Source organism: Adiantum capillus-veneris, chromosome 4 (genome assembly GCF_014529385.1).
Source record: "Adiantum capillus-veneris isolate H3 chromosome 4, ASM1452938v2, whole genome shotgun sequence".
Lineage (NCBI taxonomy): Eukaryota > Viridiplantae > Streptophyta > Polypodiopsida > Polypodiales > Pteridaceae > Adiantum > Adiantum capillus-veneris.
In genome coordinates, this window is record NC_140934.1 from 101,673,389 (window position 1) to 101,691,420 (window position 18,032).

Consider the following 18,032-nt stretch of genomic DNA (forward strand, 5'->3'; position numbering starts at 1 on the left):
TAAGGGTATAAGTGAGTACTTTACACTTTGTTCATCATGGATAGCGAACCAACCGCTTTTTTGTTTAGGTTTTTGCAACACATGCACGTAAATATATGTGTAGATAGAAAGATCTTCTATCAACAGAATATTGTGTATCTGTTTGGTGTTGTGGTGCTAGGAGAGATCCTTAGCTCCTCAAACCCATTATCCTCCCTGTGTTGGATTACCATCACTCCTTCAATGTTTCCATTTTCATCATGTTTTAATTTATCCCCCCATCCTTGTAAGAAAGCTGCTATAAGCCCCTAATTCATTTTCGTTTAAGAAAAAAAAGAGTTTGAAAATCGTGTTTTGCAATGGCAAATGTTTCCTTCCCAACCTTCACGGGTAAGGTGGAGGAAGATGCTTTAAATTTTCTAGATAATCTTGAAATAGCATGTATCATCTCTGAAAGGGATGATGATGGTTCATGCATCTACGTATTTTTCCACTGCTAATGAAAGTAGAAGCAAGATCATGGTACAAGGCCTTGGTGACAACCACCAAGGAGAGGTGGGATCTGCTAAGAGCAGCATTCCTAAGGCATTTTGGAGAAGGTGCCACATTTGAGAAGCTATGGCAATTGTTGATGGAGTTGAAGCGAGGAAGTATGACTGAGTATGCATCATACGAATCAATCTTTGTGGATCTATGGGGACAATGGGTTGCATTGTTGAGGGAGGGTGAAGGGACACCCGATTTCCTAAAGAAAGACCGGTTTGTGGCTGGTTTATGGCCAATTCTTAAAGAGAAGGTGAAGGGAATCTTTCCTGTTATGTATGAGGTAGCAGTTCAAGTAGCCCACCTTAAAGATAAGAAGTTACATCTACAAGCCAGAAGTATCGAGGAAGAGGAACCGGGAAGGGCCTAGCCGCACTTGCAGCAGCCGTCCAAAGGAATATCCACATGAACCGGCTAAAGATCAACAAGACCTGCTCAACCGAATCACCAACCAACTAGAGAATCTTTCAGTACATCCGGTGCAGCAAGTGCATGCACCTGCCAAAAATCCAGAGCAAGGAAGAGGGCGACAAAGATAGAATCAAGACTACCATTGTTACAATTCTGGAGAGGACGGCCATGGCATGTACTACTGTCCTCATCCAAGAAGTCAGAACTTCAATAGAGGAGTAAGGTAGAATTAGATCTCTCCACCACCAAGTGCGAGACCACCACCACCCAACCAACCAAAGCAGATTCCACCAATCCAAATCCTTCGACTGCCCGTACAACCACCACCACCACCGCAACCTCTCATTCCACCGGTACCTCCACTACCTGCTGGAAACCAAGCCGTAAGTGTCATCAGTCTTGAAGCTAAAGGAAAGGTGAATGTAGAATAGCGTGTCAAAGAGAAGGAAAAGAAAAAGGAAAAGTAGAAGAAGTGGATGCCATGGGAGTAAAGCGTCCTAGGCAGGAGGAGGCCTCTCAAAGGGAAGGACAAGATGAAAGGAAAAGGAGATTCTAGCAAGCATGCATCTAAGCCTCAACAAATGATCGACATCGTGGATTTTTTGCTAGGTGAGTATGATAAACCATATGACCTAGTTCAAGATGTATTCATGCAGGGTCCCAATATAACCTGGCCCCAATTATTCCATCTTGCACCAAGGATGACGGTGACAATGGACAAAGATGGTAAGTATAAGGAAGTCAAGACCAAGGATAGCTGGGGCTATCTGTGGGAGGAATCTTGACGACATCTACCTATCATGGATGCCCACATCAAGGGGTAGTGTATCTCAAATGTCTACATAGATGGTGGCACACAAATATGCATAATGAGTGAGAAAATGATGCACCATCTAGGTCTAGAGGTAAGTAGACTGGCACCCTAGACTGGCACCCTGCTGAGCTAAAATGGCAAATAACGTCAAAGTGAAGCGAATGTGGTTAAAGTGAAGGCATTCAACATAGAAGTGGAGGTAGACATTTTTGTCATGCCACATGAAGGGGAGGGCTACCCTATCATTCTCGAAAGGCCATGGCTCATGTCTATGGAGGCTAAGCAGAACTAGAGTACCGGAATGATCCAAATCAAGGATGCTAAAGTGAAGGCATTCAACATAGAAGTGGAGGTAGACATTTTTGTCATGCCACATGAAGGGGAGGGCTACCCTATCATTCTTGGAAGGCCATGGCTCATGTGTATGGAGGCTAAGAAGGACTGGAGTACCGGAATGATCCAAATAAAGGATGCTAAAGGGAAGCCCATATTGTATGACATGAAGACTGGGAAGCAACACAACATGATCTTTGAGGCGTCGGAAGATGAGTTCACTAGTGACTCTTTGACCACCTCGGGAGAAGACACGACAACAATTGAAGAGAGCAACAATAGCATTGAAGTGATGGGAGTCATCCCCAGATATCCAAAAGGGTTAACACAATCTGAAGCAACACTCAAGAACCAAGAGGGACCATCAGGTACGCAACCCTTGGTGAGTACAAGTAAGCTACATCGGATGCTCTCCAATGAGTTAGCTAGTGAAGAGAGAGAAGAATACATCTCTATGTTGGGTAACTTCATCACACTTTTTATTGATGGTTATGACAAGATCATAGGCATCACAATGGTGCAGCATCGCATAAGACTCAAGAAAGGAAGTAAGCCTGTAGTACAAAATCTCAGAAGGCTTAGAGTAGTTCAGCAAGAGGCGTTGCTCAAAGAGGTAAGGAATTTTCTACAAGCAAGTTTCATTGACCCCGTTGAAGACTCAGAGTGGGTCTCTCTAGTGGTGGTCACACCAAAGAAGAATGGTAAGTGGAGGGTTTTTGTAGACTACAAACCTCTCAATGCACCAACACAGAGGGATCATTCTCTCCTCCCATTCCAAGATGAATTTCTCAACGCGGTAGCAGGACATGAGTGCTACATAGTATGTGATGGCTACTCATACTACTTCCAAATTAGCATTGCAGAAGAAGACCAGAAAAAGACAACCTTCATAACGCCATGGGGGTGGTTTGCTTGCAAAGTGATGCCTTTTGGCCTCACCAATGCTCCAGCCACATTTTAACGCTATGTAACTTTTGTCTTCTAGCCATAGTTTGGTAAGTCAATACGGGTTTTCATAGATGATTTATGCATCTACAGTTCTCGCTCCCTCCATTTGGGCAAGGTCTATGATGGCCTAGCCAGGCTGCAAACCTTGGGTGGCCAGCTTAACATAGATAAGTGTCACATTGGTGAAAGCAAGGTCATTTATTTGGCCATGTAATTTCAGCAAAAGGAATTGAGGTTGACCCTAGCAAGGTTCAAGCTTTAGTATCTTTGTCATCACCCACAACAGCTAAGCAATTGGTCTCTTTCCTTATGGTATTTGAGCAGGTTCAGTCACTTGCTCTCTCAAGGGGTTCTCCCTTTACAACAAGTCACCCATAGAGATGTCTTCCTATGGAGTGTGAAGAAAATGAGCAACAGTTTAGAGAAGTGAAATAGATCCTGGCTTCACTTTCCACCATTGCACCCCCTAGATGGGACAAGCCATTTCATGTTAACCCCAGTGTAGGGAGTGATATACTTGGAGTTGTACTAATGCAAAAAGACCCCAATACCTCTTTCATGCATCCTATCTACTTCTCTAGTCGTGTCATGACCCCATCAGAAAAAGGATTCACCACGGTAGAGCACATGGTGCTTGCATTGATATTTGCCACTACAAAGTTCCGCTCCTATCTATTGCCTAGGCCCTTTGTAAATCTAACAATGGCAGAAGTCTTTCCGTATGTAATGCAACACATGGATGTTTCATCTAGAATCTATAAGTGGCTCGTTAGATTACAAGAGTTTGATTACACTATGCAAGTGGAGAACTCCACCAGAGCTAGTCTAGCAAGAATTCTTACTCATCGTCACTATGAGAAGAAGCTAAAGGTCAACACACAAAGCAAAGGAGTGACACCAATGGTAGAAGTTCCTAAGCTAGAAGGAGCTCACTCTCTTTTCTTTGATGGAGCTCACGAAAAGACAGTGGACAAGGCTGCAGCTAGCATCATCATTTTCAATGAGCAAAAGGAAAAGGTATCCTCTTTTGGGCAGCTGCTACTCTCCTACTCCAACAACGAAGTAGAGTATGCGGCCCCATAGCTTGTTGCAACCTAGTAACAAGGTAATTAACAAACATGGGGGCATCATCATTAGCACCTTCATGTACAAAATCAAAGTTATCAATGTTCATTGTACTCTCTTGGTTATTGTCAGCCCATGCTAATTATACTTATGTATAGCATTAGGGAAATTTTGGACTCTCAAATGGGCCCTTTAAGGACATTGACTTTCTCCCTCTTATCCAAAACGAGCGCACGGTAAAATTTTTACAAATAAAATCAAAACTTGTCGGACCTTTTGGATTTAGAATGTACTCATCAAGATCTATTCATTGATATATAGCATGCCATTAGATTCCTTATATTCTAGAAGATTCCATTTTTTTATGTGACAACACTATCTTATAAATGGAATCTCTCCTCGCATTTCAACTTTAGTGGGGAGGCCATAACTTCTATAAATCAACTCCAAATTTGTCAGAGTTTGGGGATTTAGAACCTACTTTCTAAGATCTTTCCAATGATATGTTGGTAATTGATAAGGTTTTGACAAAGTGTTTATGTACTTCATTGGGTTGCCCACTTTGGACAAGAGAGGCAAAGTCAAACCTCCTTATAGGGCCCCTTTGAGAGTCCAAATTTTTCCTAATGAATACTTTGTACTTTGGTACCCTCAAAAACATTAGTCGCTACTCTTCTTTACCTTTGAAAATTAGTTCTCATCAGCCAAGGCATTCTTTGGTGTACGGTCTTTAAGGTAAAGCTTAATCTGATCAAGAATCTTTGCATGATTCTCAGGGTTGTGATTAGTACTCATGCGAGCTTTCATAACGTGAGCAGTCCTGAAACAGAGGTGACATAAAAATTAGCAAAGTGTCTATATTGTAATGTATACTTGGTCCTGCAAACCTTCAACCGGCAAAGTCAGAGACTATGGTAGCCGTGAGCAGGGAACCAGAAAAAGAGTCTAAAAGGGGCCACCTAACACCAGTCTACCAATGAAGGATTTACAGACTGTGGGTCCAATTTAGAGCTCCATTCCTAAGATAATTTCCTAGGCCAGCATCCCGGTTTCCCCCGAAAAGAAGAAACCTTATGTATAGGATGTGTGTGTAGCTGTTTAAATCTTAACTAATAAGACATAATTGAATTTTTACATTCAAAAGACAGCTGGCCAAGGAATAATGAACTGATATGTACAAAAATAACTCAGTATCAGAATTATTTAGGTACAATGATTGTAGGAAAGAGATCCTCTTTCAGTAAGATTAGTAGTAAAAGAACTTCCCTGTTCCTCAGTGAGTATTTCATTACAGTAAGGTTGCTTGCCAAAGAAAAGAAAACCCTCCAAGATAAGATAGAGTCCTTACCTGCATCCATCCAAACAAGACAACAATTCAGTTAGCCTTGGATGTGTTTTACAGGTATCAATGGACCATATCAGTTGTTATCCATGTCCATCTTATAGGATTTAATTACTTTAGACAAGCTAGGTTATTTATTAGAACTTGTATGTTTAGCAGTCTTTTCTTATTACTTCAGAAAATGAGTGGTACATTCTACTTTCTAATCTGAGTGGTGAAGTCCACCAAGAATCCAAACATTTCAAGATCCATAGCTCGATAGCTATGCTTAAGCCCAAAAATAGCAACCATATACTTACCTTCAAAATTAGCAATCCCATGGTATCATTGGTATCCCTTTAGACAAAGAGAGGTCATGCCCGACCTTTTCTGTATAAGACGCCTAATCATTTAATTTCTATTTTTTTGACAACCAACGAGACGACGTCAAAATCAACTACAATGGGGGCCTTCTCTTCTTCATCACACCAGAAATAGGTACAACACCGTCGCCGCAACCGGCTCAAACCAAAAAAGCACAAAGGGCGAGCCCCACTCCAACCATACACAAAGATTTCCATAAGGACTAGCTCCTCGTTGAGCTTTCCCCAGCTTCTAATGAACGAGCCCTCGAAGGCCTTGTCCTCTGTAAGGTGTTTGCTTTTTCCACACCGCTTCACAAACCATGCATCTCGGCTTCGACCACCAAGCGTGAGCGTATGAAGATCTTCTTCCTCCTTCTTAATTCCCTCTTCATTTAGCCTTAGCAAAACCAAAACCCTTTCCCTTTTTCGAAGCCCGCTGCTCTTCTCTTGGCCTCTTAGCTTTTTCTAAGGAGGAAAAAAAAACTTCCTTTTGAGCCCCAGCGCCCGGCGCTAGTGGTGCCTTGGGCTTTCTTCTCTTTTACTCAGGATTCCCTTTTTTAAATTAGCCTTGAAGTTCATCACCATATTCTTTTTAGGATTCCCTTTTAAATTAGCCTTGAAGTGCATCACCATTATTCTTTTTTGTTAAACCTTGGAATCAAACTACCACTTACCTTTTAACTTTTACAAAAACTAAGAAAGTTTAAGCATTTGATTCACGTGCCGTCGGTACTCCAGTGTTCGGGCTCGCCCTTCAGCTCTTCGATTCATGTCCACATGGGAGATCACTTGTCAGCTCTGCATTCATGATGCCTGGCAGCCTCAAACGGCATGTCCCAAAAACATCGAAAAAGCATTTGATCATCCACGTTCCCTATGACATCCGACCTTGGCCAAGCATATCTCCATGCTCCAGACCCCGATTCAGGTGCCGTCAACTTCGACTAGCGTCACATGCTGCATGCTACCCACTAGACACTTGGCGAGCTCAAGAAAACACCAAATGGCGCATTTCCCAATGCGGCTCGATGAGCACGTATCCAACCCCCGGCTAAAATATTTCTCAAGCCATAACTTGCTCGTCTGAGCTCGAATGGCGAACCGAAAAGACCGGCATGATCCACAGCTCGAGCTTTACACGTGTATCCACTCATCCTAGTTTTTGCCACCTGTCTGTACTTGCCCTGCCATCCGAGATGTACAAATCCTTCTAACTTCGGACTGGCATATCTTTCACACCGAAGCCCCGTTTGGACGAGCCGTCTAGACGAGCTTTAGAGCATCTTGAAACACCACATTTCGGGGCATATTCCACGCATCTCGAACACTTGACGCGCCGTCCAATTAGCCCACTTCGGAGGCCCCCTGGCTAAAAAAACAACTTTAAGCATGCATTCCGTTGCACTGTTCTGCTGAGGTCTCCACACTGGCTTTAGCCCTCTACCATGTACCTGTTAGCACCTTTGCACTGCATAGCACACTTTATAGCTCGGACCCAACTTTGCCGCACCATCATTGCCCACCCCCCTGTTGAACATTCATGTTCAACCAAAAGTAGCTTTATTGAACTTGAAACTTGCAACACTCTGCAAACACCCAAGCACGCTGAAAAACACACCACCATATGCACAATATGTACAATATGTACAAAACTGCATGTCTGTTACTCTTGAGTCCCTTCAAGTGGGTTGCCCAAACCCTGGTTTATTTGATGTACATCGCGTACCATTCCCCTATCAAAGTACAGCTTGAGCCGTAACACCATTTACCCTGTGCCTAGGAAGTTTGCCATTGGCTCTCACCAGTTGATAGGTTCCTGTGTGTGTGTGTGTGTGTGTGTGTGTGTGTGTGTGTGTGTGTGTGTGTGTGTGTGTGTGCACGCGCGCGGTGCGTGTGTGTGGGAGAGTATACCCCCCAGCTAGCCCCCTTCTTGCTTTGGTCAACCCCCACTTCTAGCACTCTCTGGCACTTGATTGGATCTTCTCAAGCTTGGCCAATCACAGGCTTAGTGCATATCAACCAACAAGGGTAGCCCTGGGACAAGTGTCCCCCTTTTCCCTTTGAGAGAGAGGACTTGATAAATGCAAAAACAATTAATTAAATCAACTAAATTATCATTGGACCCCTTGGGAGACTAACCAATAGGCTTTAGACACACCATGAGGGAAACATGAAGAGGAGGTTGACCAGTGTCCTTGCTGCTTTCTTTGTACGAAGGATGTCTTGTGTGAGGGTGTATGTGTTCTTTCTAGTCCCTACAATGAGGGCTCACCCCCTCTTGTGTAGGGATATGCTTTGACTTTTCAGTACCTTATCCCCTCAAGCACCTTAGTCATGGAGTACCTTAGCACCTTAGCACCATAGTCGTTAAGAACCTCAAGCACCTTAGTCAGCAAACACTTCAAGCACCTCAAGCTTGGGCCGGGTTCCCACCTCAAGCACAGCCCTATCTTACCTAAGTTCAAACGACTTTTGGCACTAACTTTAGAGGCCTTTAATGAAGCTAACCCTAAGGTCTTTAAGCTCCATTAGCTAGCCTTGCTCTTTGACATACCATCTCTCATTTAGACCCCTTTACAATTTGCCCCATGTTGACATAGACCCGTTACCACATGTCTATATTCTAACCCTTGTTCCCGTCTATTCTCCCACATTAAATGATCAGTTTAATATGAGAAAATCATTTGGGTTGGTTAGTTATTAGATTTTATGACATTTTCACCTTTTCATTTTCTTTTTGCTTAAAGGCATAGATTTGGGAAACTATATGATGCTTGATTCCTCTTTTTAAGAATTCCACCACAGGAGTCGCTCAGTATTTGGAAAATCTCTATTATTCAATGGTTGTACCATGTTAATGATGTTCCTTTCAAGGTCAACCCAAATCCCTCATACTGAATTTACGACTTGAAAACTCTTAAGACTTGCTTAAAAAGAGAAACATGTGCATATGGATCCCCCGACCCATTGTACTTTTTGGCCACACATTTTGCCACTTGAGATAGTCGGATCCGTCATGTACTTTCAGCTACCATTCTCATTACTCTTGGTTCTCATAAAAAAACTTCTCTAGCTTCGTAGTCACCATTAGGAACTCTTATGGGAGTTCTCTCAGTTGTGCTCTCATTGGGTCAAATCTCCCTAGCTTCAGTCCAGGTGTCTGGATCTCTCATAGTATGGATAGTGTCTAGAGCACCACTGCCTTGATATGTGGTCATTGGAACCCTAAATTCAAGAATCCCATCAGTCTAGGTACCAAAAAGTGTGGTTGGTTGAATGAATCTTCCACTTTTGTTCTAACAGGACTCGCTCTTGAATTTCTAGCCTTGACTCTGAGACAGTTGGCCTATAGGTGCTAGGAGTGACGTAGTACTGATGGAGTGGGCCTCCAAAGTATGTATATCTCTCCAACTCCTTGCAATCTATAGCAGATCACCTTTGGCCATACTTATCAAGCATGATTACTTGGGTATCTCTGTCTTATTCATATGTGAAAACATACAAGCCTTTTTGTTAACTAAGCCGACGCCAGTTAACAAAAGCTTCTAAAGTCCCAAGCCTTACGAATGCACATTGAAGATGAATACGGAGAAGCAATGAAGATTGGAGTTACACATTTTCAAAATAATGAAAGGCCAAAAATTGAAAAATAGTCACAAAAAAGTTCATTAAACAAACACAATAAATCACAAAATAATCAAAAAACTCATTAAAAAACTCAAAAAACATAGAGACGGTTCACATTTCAAGCAGAAAAGCGATTGGGCAGCTCAAAAAGAAATTAAGAAAAAGTCAAATCAAGGCAAGGCGGAGCCAAGCCTTGATAGTCAAAAACATCAGAACTTGTCAAAAAAGAGCAAAAAGTGAAACCGTTTAAAATAGGGAAACTAAAAACCGTCAAACTTGATCGAGCGAGAAAAATTGCTCGCAAAATCAATTCTGAACGGATTTTCAATAAAATCAAGCCGTCAGGGCAAAGTTCTTGAGCCGCATTTGCGAATCGAGACTAAGATTAGCAGGATTTGGTGAAAACTAGCAAAATTTTGGGTCGTTAATCTTGCCAAAGCCTAGAATTTGACTTAGATTTTGGGCAAACCTTTGAAAATTGGGACTTAACCGTTTTGACCAAGAACAACATTGTTCTAAATAGTTTTGAATACTGACCCTGCAGTTCAATCAAGGAATGCCAGGAGCTAGAAGTGATTGTGCCGACCACAAATTGGCAAGTGCAAGCAATTGCATTGAAAATTGGGCCTAGAAATCAGACGACCAAGGGCACAATTTACATTGGATTGTAGATTAGGTTATTCAGAGCCCAAGTGTTCCTCGTTTCAAAAGATATAGCCAAGTCTGACCATTTGAGCTAGAGTTTCCAACTCTTGTGAGATTGAAGAGCATTCAATTGCCAAAATTGCTTCGGCATAAGCAGTCTTTTCATGAAGGAGAAATTTAACCAGGAAACATCAAAATCTGCTAAGAGATAGTCTTTACAGATCACGCACAACATGGACACAAGTCGAGCCAAGAATTGAAGTGAGCCAAAGCTAGTCAATGGCAGCAGCATGAAGCAAAGCAAAACAGAGAAAATCTTATAGCTCTATGACTACATTGGAGATAAGGTTTCGTATACTCATTTAGAAGGCCATAGGTATCTAATGAGTAACAAAAGCAGCACATGAGCCAAGATCCTACTAATCAGAGTGAAACTAGATATAAAGAACCCCCATATGTCTATAGATTTCAGTGGAGCTAGGTATTGCAAGCTCAAAGATGAGGTGCAAATAGAAGTTGAAAACGTTGACCCAAGTGGTTATCCAAAAAACTGCACAAGCTAGCAAACCATACAATTCGTGCATATGAAATCAAGATCATTGTACATGGATTACAGTGGTTGGATCTACAGCCGAGAGCTTGAATTGGAAGATCCAACAAATTAGCCAATAGAAGCCATTCTAATCAGAGAACTAAGTCAAAAGCAGTATAAAGATCAAGACGGAGTAGTCTACAGCTTGATGCTCAGTGTCCTAAAGGGAGATGCTGACAACTTGGTGAACACAAAATCAGAGACTTCTCAACAAGAGCTTGAGATGGAAGAACCAATTGAAGTACCACTAGTCATTGTGTATTTCTCAGATTGTGGAAGAAAAGGTGGACATTTTCTAGAGGATTGTCTAAGAAATCCAGACAACTGGGACATAGGAATTGCAAAGTGAAACATGGAGCAAGCTGAAATGTAAAATTTGATGTAAGTGCATCTAACTCATCATTTTTTATGAAATCAAATGCTTCTGTATTACCATCATAATCACCTGTAAAAGCATTGCAAGTTCAGAGTTTGCATGAAAATGCACAGGCACCTTAAAAGCTTAATTTGAAACCGTTCAACAACAAATTCATGCGTGAATTTAGTCAAAATCTCCAGCTATCATCAATGGTCAAAAACAGTGTTAAGTTTGCAAATGAGTCTGCATCCACTACCACTAGTGTGCAATCATTTATGACCCTAATAAGGGTCACATCAAAGCGAATGCTTCTAGCATGGTATGGCACCCATAATTCATATGCACACTATGTAGACCGAGAAGAGAAACTATACAAAAGAAGAGTCAACTAGTGTTTGAAAGGTCCACATACTAGCTCATAGAATTATGCCCAATGATAGATCAAGAAGGATGGTTCATTTCAGAGGAAAGAATCTATTATTGTCCATCCTCTCTAGAGTTAGATTACATTATCCGAGTGAACCAAGAAATATGCCCATAGCCAAAATCTCATACAGAAGTCAAGCTTCAACGTTTTGATCAGACGAGTATATACTTTGATCAAAATGGACGTAGATATAGACAAGAGTCTAAAATCTATGATGCCTTGGGACCTGAAACCACAGAAGCTCATATCATAGGAGACCCATGGGATAGACAATATCAAGGCAAAGATAATACTATCTGTAGCTTGACTTGGGAAACTATTTATCATGTTTCATAGAGGTACATAGGCAACTATACAGAAGGATTGAAGATGCGAAACATTGACATTGAAATATACAATGTGCCTTCACAGTCTCAAAAGGTGAGATCAAACTAGAGCCAAATAATTTTGAGCTCTCAAAAGGAGAAAGCTTTAGTGATCACCATAGGATGGGGGGAGATGCAAACCCAACAACCTCAGCTTATGTAGCACAAACCACAATGTCAATTAGAAGCCCTAGAACTTGTAACCAGCCCCCTTTGAAAGAAAAATCTTTGAAAGACCATATGGTTGTTGGAAGTGCCCAATTGACCCAGATTCCCTCAGGGACAAAAGTTTCAACTGACTTCCATAAGTCAAAGTCAAAAGCTAACAAATCCCATAGTTTTCAAGGTATTGCATGTGACCAAGCTCAGATATTCATATCGAGATGCAGATGGCAATGAATATCAGCAAGTTCATGACCTTGTACAAACCCCTATGGATGGTACACCTAAAGTCAAAGATTATCTCAAGTTGATGGAGAACCTCAAGCTGCCAGAATAGGTAATGAATAGCTTAAATTGACATAAGCTAAAGTTAAAAAGGCTACACAAAGGTTACTACCAAAATCTCCTCCGAAGAGACAGATTTTGCTAGAAAGTAGAGTGGATATTTTAAGATCAAATAATACTCAAATGCAGGCAGTAATATACAACAGTTGCATGCAAAAGGTGCGGTATTAGATTCAAATGAACCAACATTGATTGAAGCAAGTGGTCAAGGCAAAGACGATGCAAAAAAAAAAATCAACCCAAAGGACACAACCACAACAAAATCATTCAGTATAAAAGAAGATCCTGAGAAGATCAAGTTCAACATTACTGGTTGGGTGAAGAAGAAGAAAAGTTATCAAGTGAAGTAAAGCTAAACTTTCAACTAGACAAGAACGTCATGTCTTTTCGCACTTGGAAAAAATGTGGCCAACCACAGCTAGAAGATGCTCCTGAATTTATTAGCATAACTAGAAACAAACGAGTAGAATGTTAGGGAAGCATTTTCACCGCCATTCAAATAGGTTCAAAGATTCTCATAGCTCAATTTCATGTGATCACAATAAAAGATGTGCGAGACAAAATTATATTGGGAACGTCACTAGCCCAAAAAAATTTAGAAATATGGAGCTCAAACAAGATACAGTCCTCAAACACAACAAAGAATGAAGACCAAGACTAGTCACCCATGTAAGATAACAAAAATCCTCAGGGGTGCACTATTGAGAGCCCCCCAATATAATGTGTGTTCAGAAAGTTTTAAAAAATCCCTTTTTTAACATGTCTAAATGAATAAAATGACCCCGTATTTTGGGAAACTTTTTCAAAATGGAATATTAAAACCTTTTGTTAATTTATCTCTATTAATTTACGTAAACCTTTTGCATTAAAAAACGCCATCTTGTTGAATTCACGTGGTACATTAACATGATTACATAGTGCACCCCCCGAGAAAAAATCCGCAAGTATAGTTAAAATGGCGATCGATGCCGAAGCAGAGTTTATTGAAGATTATTCATCTCCAACCGAGAGAAACCCCCAAGAGACCTTGAAAAGCTTAAAGCAAATCACGCAACAGTAAGTGTAGATCAAATAGAGTAAACAACAACTATGAAAGCTATTGAGCAAAAAAAGTCATGAAAGCCAAAAGTAAAGAAGAACGAGGTTGCAGACAACCAAGGACCAATAGGAAGTCCAAAAATCTGTTAGAAACTTCCAATTGATTCAACAGATGTAACACCAAGCTAGATCAGGATGATGGCACGGCAAAATAAGGACAAGGATCTTCAAGAGAACCACCAATGAAAATAGATATAGTCCTTAGTAGTGCAAATAAACCAAGCCTTCATATGCAATGCTCTAGTACTAGATAAAAAAGCACTATGGTTATAGACGGTATCCAAAGAATACTCTAGATTACTCCATGCAAATAGAATAGCAAAGCAATGTAAGGTATGGTTGCAAGTCAAGAAGAAATAGTTGCTACCTTAGCATCCAAAATCATGAAGAGTGGGTAAAGTTTCAAGTAAAGCCTTCAAAAGAGATGCATGCGGACATCCTCCTTGGACATCGATGGTTAGAACAACACAAGTCCTACAGAGAAGATACATTGCTATCACTTTACTTTCCAAGAGGAAGCCAGCAACCAGTTACAGGTACTCCTAGTTCCAGATTCAGAGTTGCAAATGTCACAAGAATCAATAACAAATCATGTAGACAAAGGTAACGTTAAAGAGACTTACAATCGACGAGCACAAAAGATGTGACATCATATTCCTCTACGTCAAAGAACCTCACGGATCAGCTTCTTCAAGCAAGTGAGGCTTTAGAAACTTCAAGTCAATTGTTGACCCAAACAAAACCTCAATGAGCCACCCAAAAAAGCAAAGGTATATCAACCCAAGTACTCACTAAAGCACAAGAAAGCCAAGCACATGTTTGTTCAGAGAAATTTCATAAAAGTCAGTGATCCAATGTGGATTGAAGATACATTTCCATTTATATATGCAAACTACATCTCAACAAAGTTTTATATCTATGTTTTTAGGATGGATGCAACATTAGAAATGATGAATCGTTTCTCTATTCTCATCTACTTGTTCTATACTCTTCTTATTACATAGAATCTCATTAGATTCCACATCACATTAGCAGAAGTTGAATCTAGCATCCACTGGCCCTTGTTCAGATGGCATTGTGTCACCCTCGAAGCTACGACCTCAGCCCTGCGAAGGAGTTGACTGAGGTAAGCTTTCATACCTCAATCAACTTCTTCGCACAACATCACCTTTGGACTCACTACCAATGTGTGCAGTTTCAATATGAATGCAGCTAAGAAAGCTTTTCCACTTTACGATGGGTAGGGTCATTCGGCAAAGAGAAACTCTGAGTATAGAGCAGTAAATCTTACTGTACAATCTTATCAATGATGACACATCCCTTTGCAACCAAAAAAAAGAGTGTCAATATTTATTTTAGACAAAAAAACAAGCACGTTGCAACAATTTGTTTTCTAAGGTATATGCATAATAGGTCCAAAATTGGCACCACCTATTTAGTGGTCTCAGATATGCTTTGCCTTGAATATAGAATATGGGTGCGTGTATCATAGATAAGCACAAAAGGATTATTTAGTGGATTTTTCCTATGTTGTGTAAGTAGGCCATGGAGTAATTTGGAAACATGTCGACATGATAAAAGTACAACTATAGTACAATGGTTTTGGAATACCCTTCTCTCGATTCAAGAGTTCCAACTACATAGAAAGGTTTTTTTGGCCCTAGGCTAGACATAGATGCCAGATTAATATCTCTATTTGAAATGTGGAAATTGTTGTCAATGGAAAGGTGGCTATGCAGCTTGCACCCAGGACTCCCCGTCAACAAAATTAAGTGATTGAAAAGGGGCGGCTTGTATGGCAGTCAATTGGTAAGACCAAGCCACACGGTTTTTTGAGCTTGCACCAGGGCCGGAGCATTGGTATTCTCCATAGAAAGCAGTCCTGTGTAACATAAAAGCACAAGCAGGTTAGCAAGGAAAGGTACTTTATGAATGCATTGGAACAAAAAAATACAAGGACTTACTTTTGGCTGGAGGAGTCACCGAAGTCATTCCAACCGGCAGGGACAATGATTTTGTCTATATAAGAGAAGAGAAAAACAACACGAGAATATGAGCCCCATGCACGACCCAAATATATCATGCCCGATCCCGTCACTTTGCAGTTTACGAAGGAAAAGCCTGTGTTCTCGCTAGGCTTTTCCCGCTTCTGTGCAGTGAGCGAGCCGGAGGAGGTGGCGATGCTGCGCAACTCACAACCCTATAGCAGCAAAGAAGCAGCTCTCGTGAGAACGGTAGTAATAATGGAGAGGATGCTACGATATAGAGGATGTTTCATCACACACATCATAGTAAGAGAGTCCATTTCCAAAGACGAAGTCGATGGAGCCTTGAATGAAGCAGCTCTTGAAGTAGTGGCGACCTTCATGGTCGTAGAGAGTGTCTTGCGCTCCGTAGAACTTGCATAAGTAGAAGGAGGCCTTGTCGCCGGAGATGCGCAATGCTACTGCTTGCTTTCCCACAGCTCCGGGAGGAGGTGCTGGGGCGGAATTCTGCAACGACGGTAGAAGAGGTCATATGAGAGAGAGAGAGAAAAGAGAAAATTGTGAAAGACGATCACCTTGAACGAAATGCCCTTGGCTATGAAGAAGTCTGAGTTGACGGCCACACTGGCGCTCTTGAAGGTGCTTCCTGCGCTAGTTGCTGTGTCTTGCCATGTAATGGTGGTGACGTCACTGCCAGCCCCAATGAAGGAGATGTAGGGCTTGTTTTTGGGAATGTCCACCTTTTCCCTGAGCCACAAATAAAAAAGTTCCTCACATAAAATAATTTATAGATTTACTGAAATTTGATATATACCTGCTTAACTAAACTTACTTGTAGGTGCCGGCAGCAATCTGAATGACCACTCTCTTCTTGTTGTTGGCGGGCACAGCGTTGACGGCAGCCTGAACGCTGCTGAAGTCTGCCTTGCCCGACTTGGCGACAGTGATGACGTTTTTGCTATCGCTGGAAGAAGCCGCATTGGTGAAGAAGACTGCAGCCGATGACGTGGCGGGGTGGCTCTTAGCGCTGACAACCCGCACCCACTGAAGGAAGTCAGCCTGGGTGCTGGCGAGATTGCTGCTGAGGTTGGCGCTAGCGGAAGCTGGTGGAGCGGAATCTATTAAGCCTACTCGGCTGGAGCACTCTACGTGTAGTACTGCAGCTGAAATGAAAGCTGCCAGCAGGGCTAATATGCAATACGGATTAGAGGCAGGCAAATTAGGCCACGGTTTGCAGGCGGCCATCTTTCCTACGTCGTTTGCTGCTACTTTCAAGTACTTCAGCAGCTGGCCGGTGCTGGCTTTTCGCTTTCCTGTAGTCTCTCTCTACGGGTAACTACTAGGCTCTCTCTCTCTCTCTCTCTCTCTCTCTCTCTCTCTCTCTCTCGTGTACTGCACTGGCGATGCGCGGCGCTCTTGTGCCTTTTATACAGCAACCTCAGAACTCGGAAGAAGGCGCCCATGGCAAGACGGTCCAGACTCACTTCATACCCCTTCAGGAAAGTGTCTTCACCACAAAGTGCCGGCCTTTGACTCCCAGCAACCAAACAAACCAATGTTCGTCATTTCCATCCAATCATCTACGGATGGCAAGTAATCCTATCAGCTGTTGGCCTTTTCCTAGACCGTCCCCTCTCCGTAATATGAACTCGGCTTTCTTCCTCCCTTTGAAACTACAAGTCCTCCGAGACCTGCAGTCCTCCGAGACCTGCAAATTTTTCTATGTGAACATAGTAATGGCTCTTCGTCTACTCCGATGTGGACCATCTCATTAGGCACTCCATGGAGTCTCCTTCCTTGTGGTGCATTTCCCACTCTTCTAGCCTCCACACTATATTCTTGCACGGGGTGTTTCAAATGGGGTCTATGGTGGGGAACACATGTGCCATCCACTGCACATTTGTAAATTCGGGCAACTTTGTAAATTTAGGGGTAAAAGAAAATTCAAGCAAGCTCGTAAATTCGGTTTGGTTTCCATCCCCCGTCTTGAATCCGTGACCTCCCCATAACAAGCCATGTGCTCTAACCGCTACACCTCCATGCATTCATTGAAATATAGGGGATTTGGCCCGATCATATTGTCATTATGGGCGGTTTTGTAAATCCTAGTCAATTTTGTGAATTCGAGCTGCCCAATTCGACAGCCCACGATCTTTGCCAACCTCCCCCCCCCCCAAACCCCGAAATTTTAAAAAAGCCTATTTTTGTACTTGCACGTGTGATATAGTGTTGGGTCTCTTCTAGAATATGAAAGAAGACTCTAGCTAGGTTATGACATATCCATCGAAGTAGAGATGAGTGATTGTGATGTTTCCATTCAAAAAAATTACGTGGTCAATTTAAATGAAATTTACACAAATTCACAATGGGATATTTATGCACTGGAAAGCCCTCTTCCTACCGAAGCTGCTACATAATAATGGTTGTTACTACCATTGATATCAACATTATTAATACTATTGGTGTGTCACATAGGACTCATTCTCAAGCCCACGACTCTCTCTCTCTCTCTCTCTCTCTCTCTCTCTCACACACACACACACACACACACGGAGAGAGATGAGATGATAGATAGATAGATTTCTTTATTTTCCTCGGAGGTCAAATATGACCTATGGGACCGACAAAACATACATGCATGGACCTCTT

The 18,032-nt window shown here is 41.9% G+C and overlaps 1 protein-coding gene across 1 annotated transcript; it reads right to left on the minus strand.

The window, feature by feature from the left end:
* Positions 1 to 14,777: 14,777 nt before the first annotated feature.
* On the minus strand, positions 14,778 to 16,999 carry LOC147459707 (putative pectinesterase 53). The gene is made up of 5 exons (XM_086509887.1): positions 16,216 to 16,999; positions 15,959 to 16,130; positions 15,684 to 15,890; positions 15,363 to 15,598; positions 14,778 to 15,280 (listed from the first exon to the last, which is right to left on the minus strand). Exons 1-5 carry the CDS (start codon positions 16,626 to 16,628, stop codon positions 15,130 to 15,132), a joined length of 1,179 nt encoding a protein of 392 aa, XP_086366013.1. The 5' UTR covers positions 16,629 to 16,999; the 3' UTR covers positions 14,778 to 15,129.
* Positions 17,000 to 18,032: the final 1,033 nt, after the last annotated feature.

What these genes read in the sequence shown, in the direction of transcription:
- LOC147459707 (XM_086509887.1), bottom strand. Translation starts at nt 16,628, where the DNA reads ATGGCCGCCTGCAAACCGTGGCCTAATTTGCCTGCCTCTAATCCGTAT. An exon ending in ATTGCTGCCGGCACCTACAA is followed by an intron (nt 16,131 to 16,215) that starts GTAAGTTTAGTT and finishes TTTGTGGCTCAG; the next exon opens with GGAAAAGGTGGACATTCCCA. An exon ending in CCAAGGGCATTTCGTTCAAG is followed by an intron (nt 15,891 to 15,958) that starts GTGATCGTCTTT and finishes CCGTCGTTGCAG; the next exon opens with AATTCCGCCCCAGCACCTCC.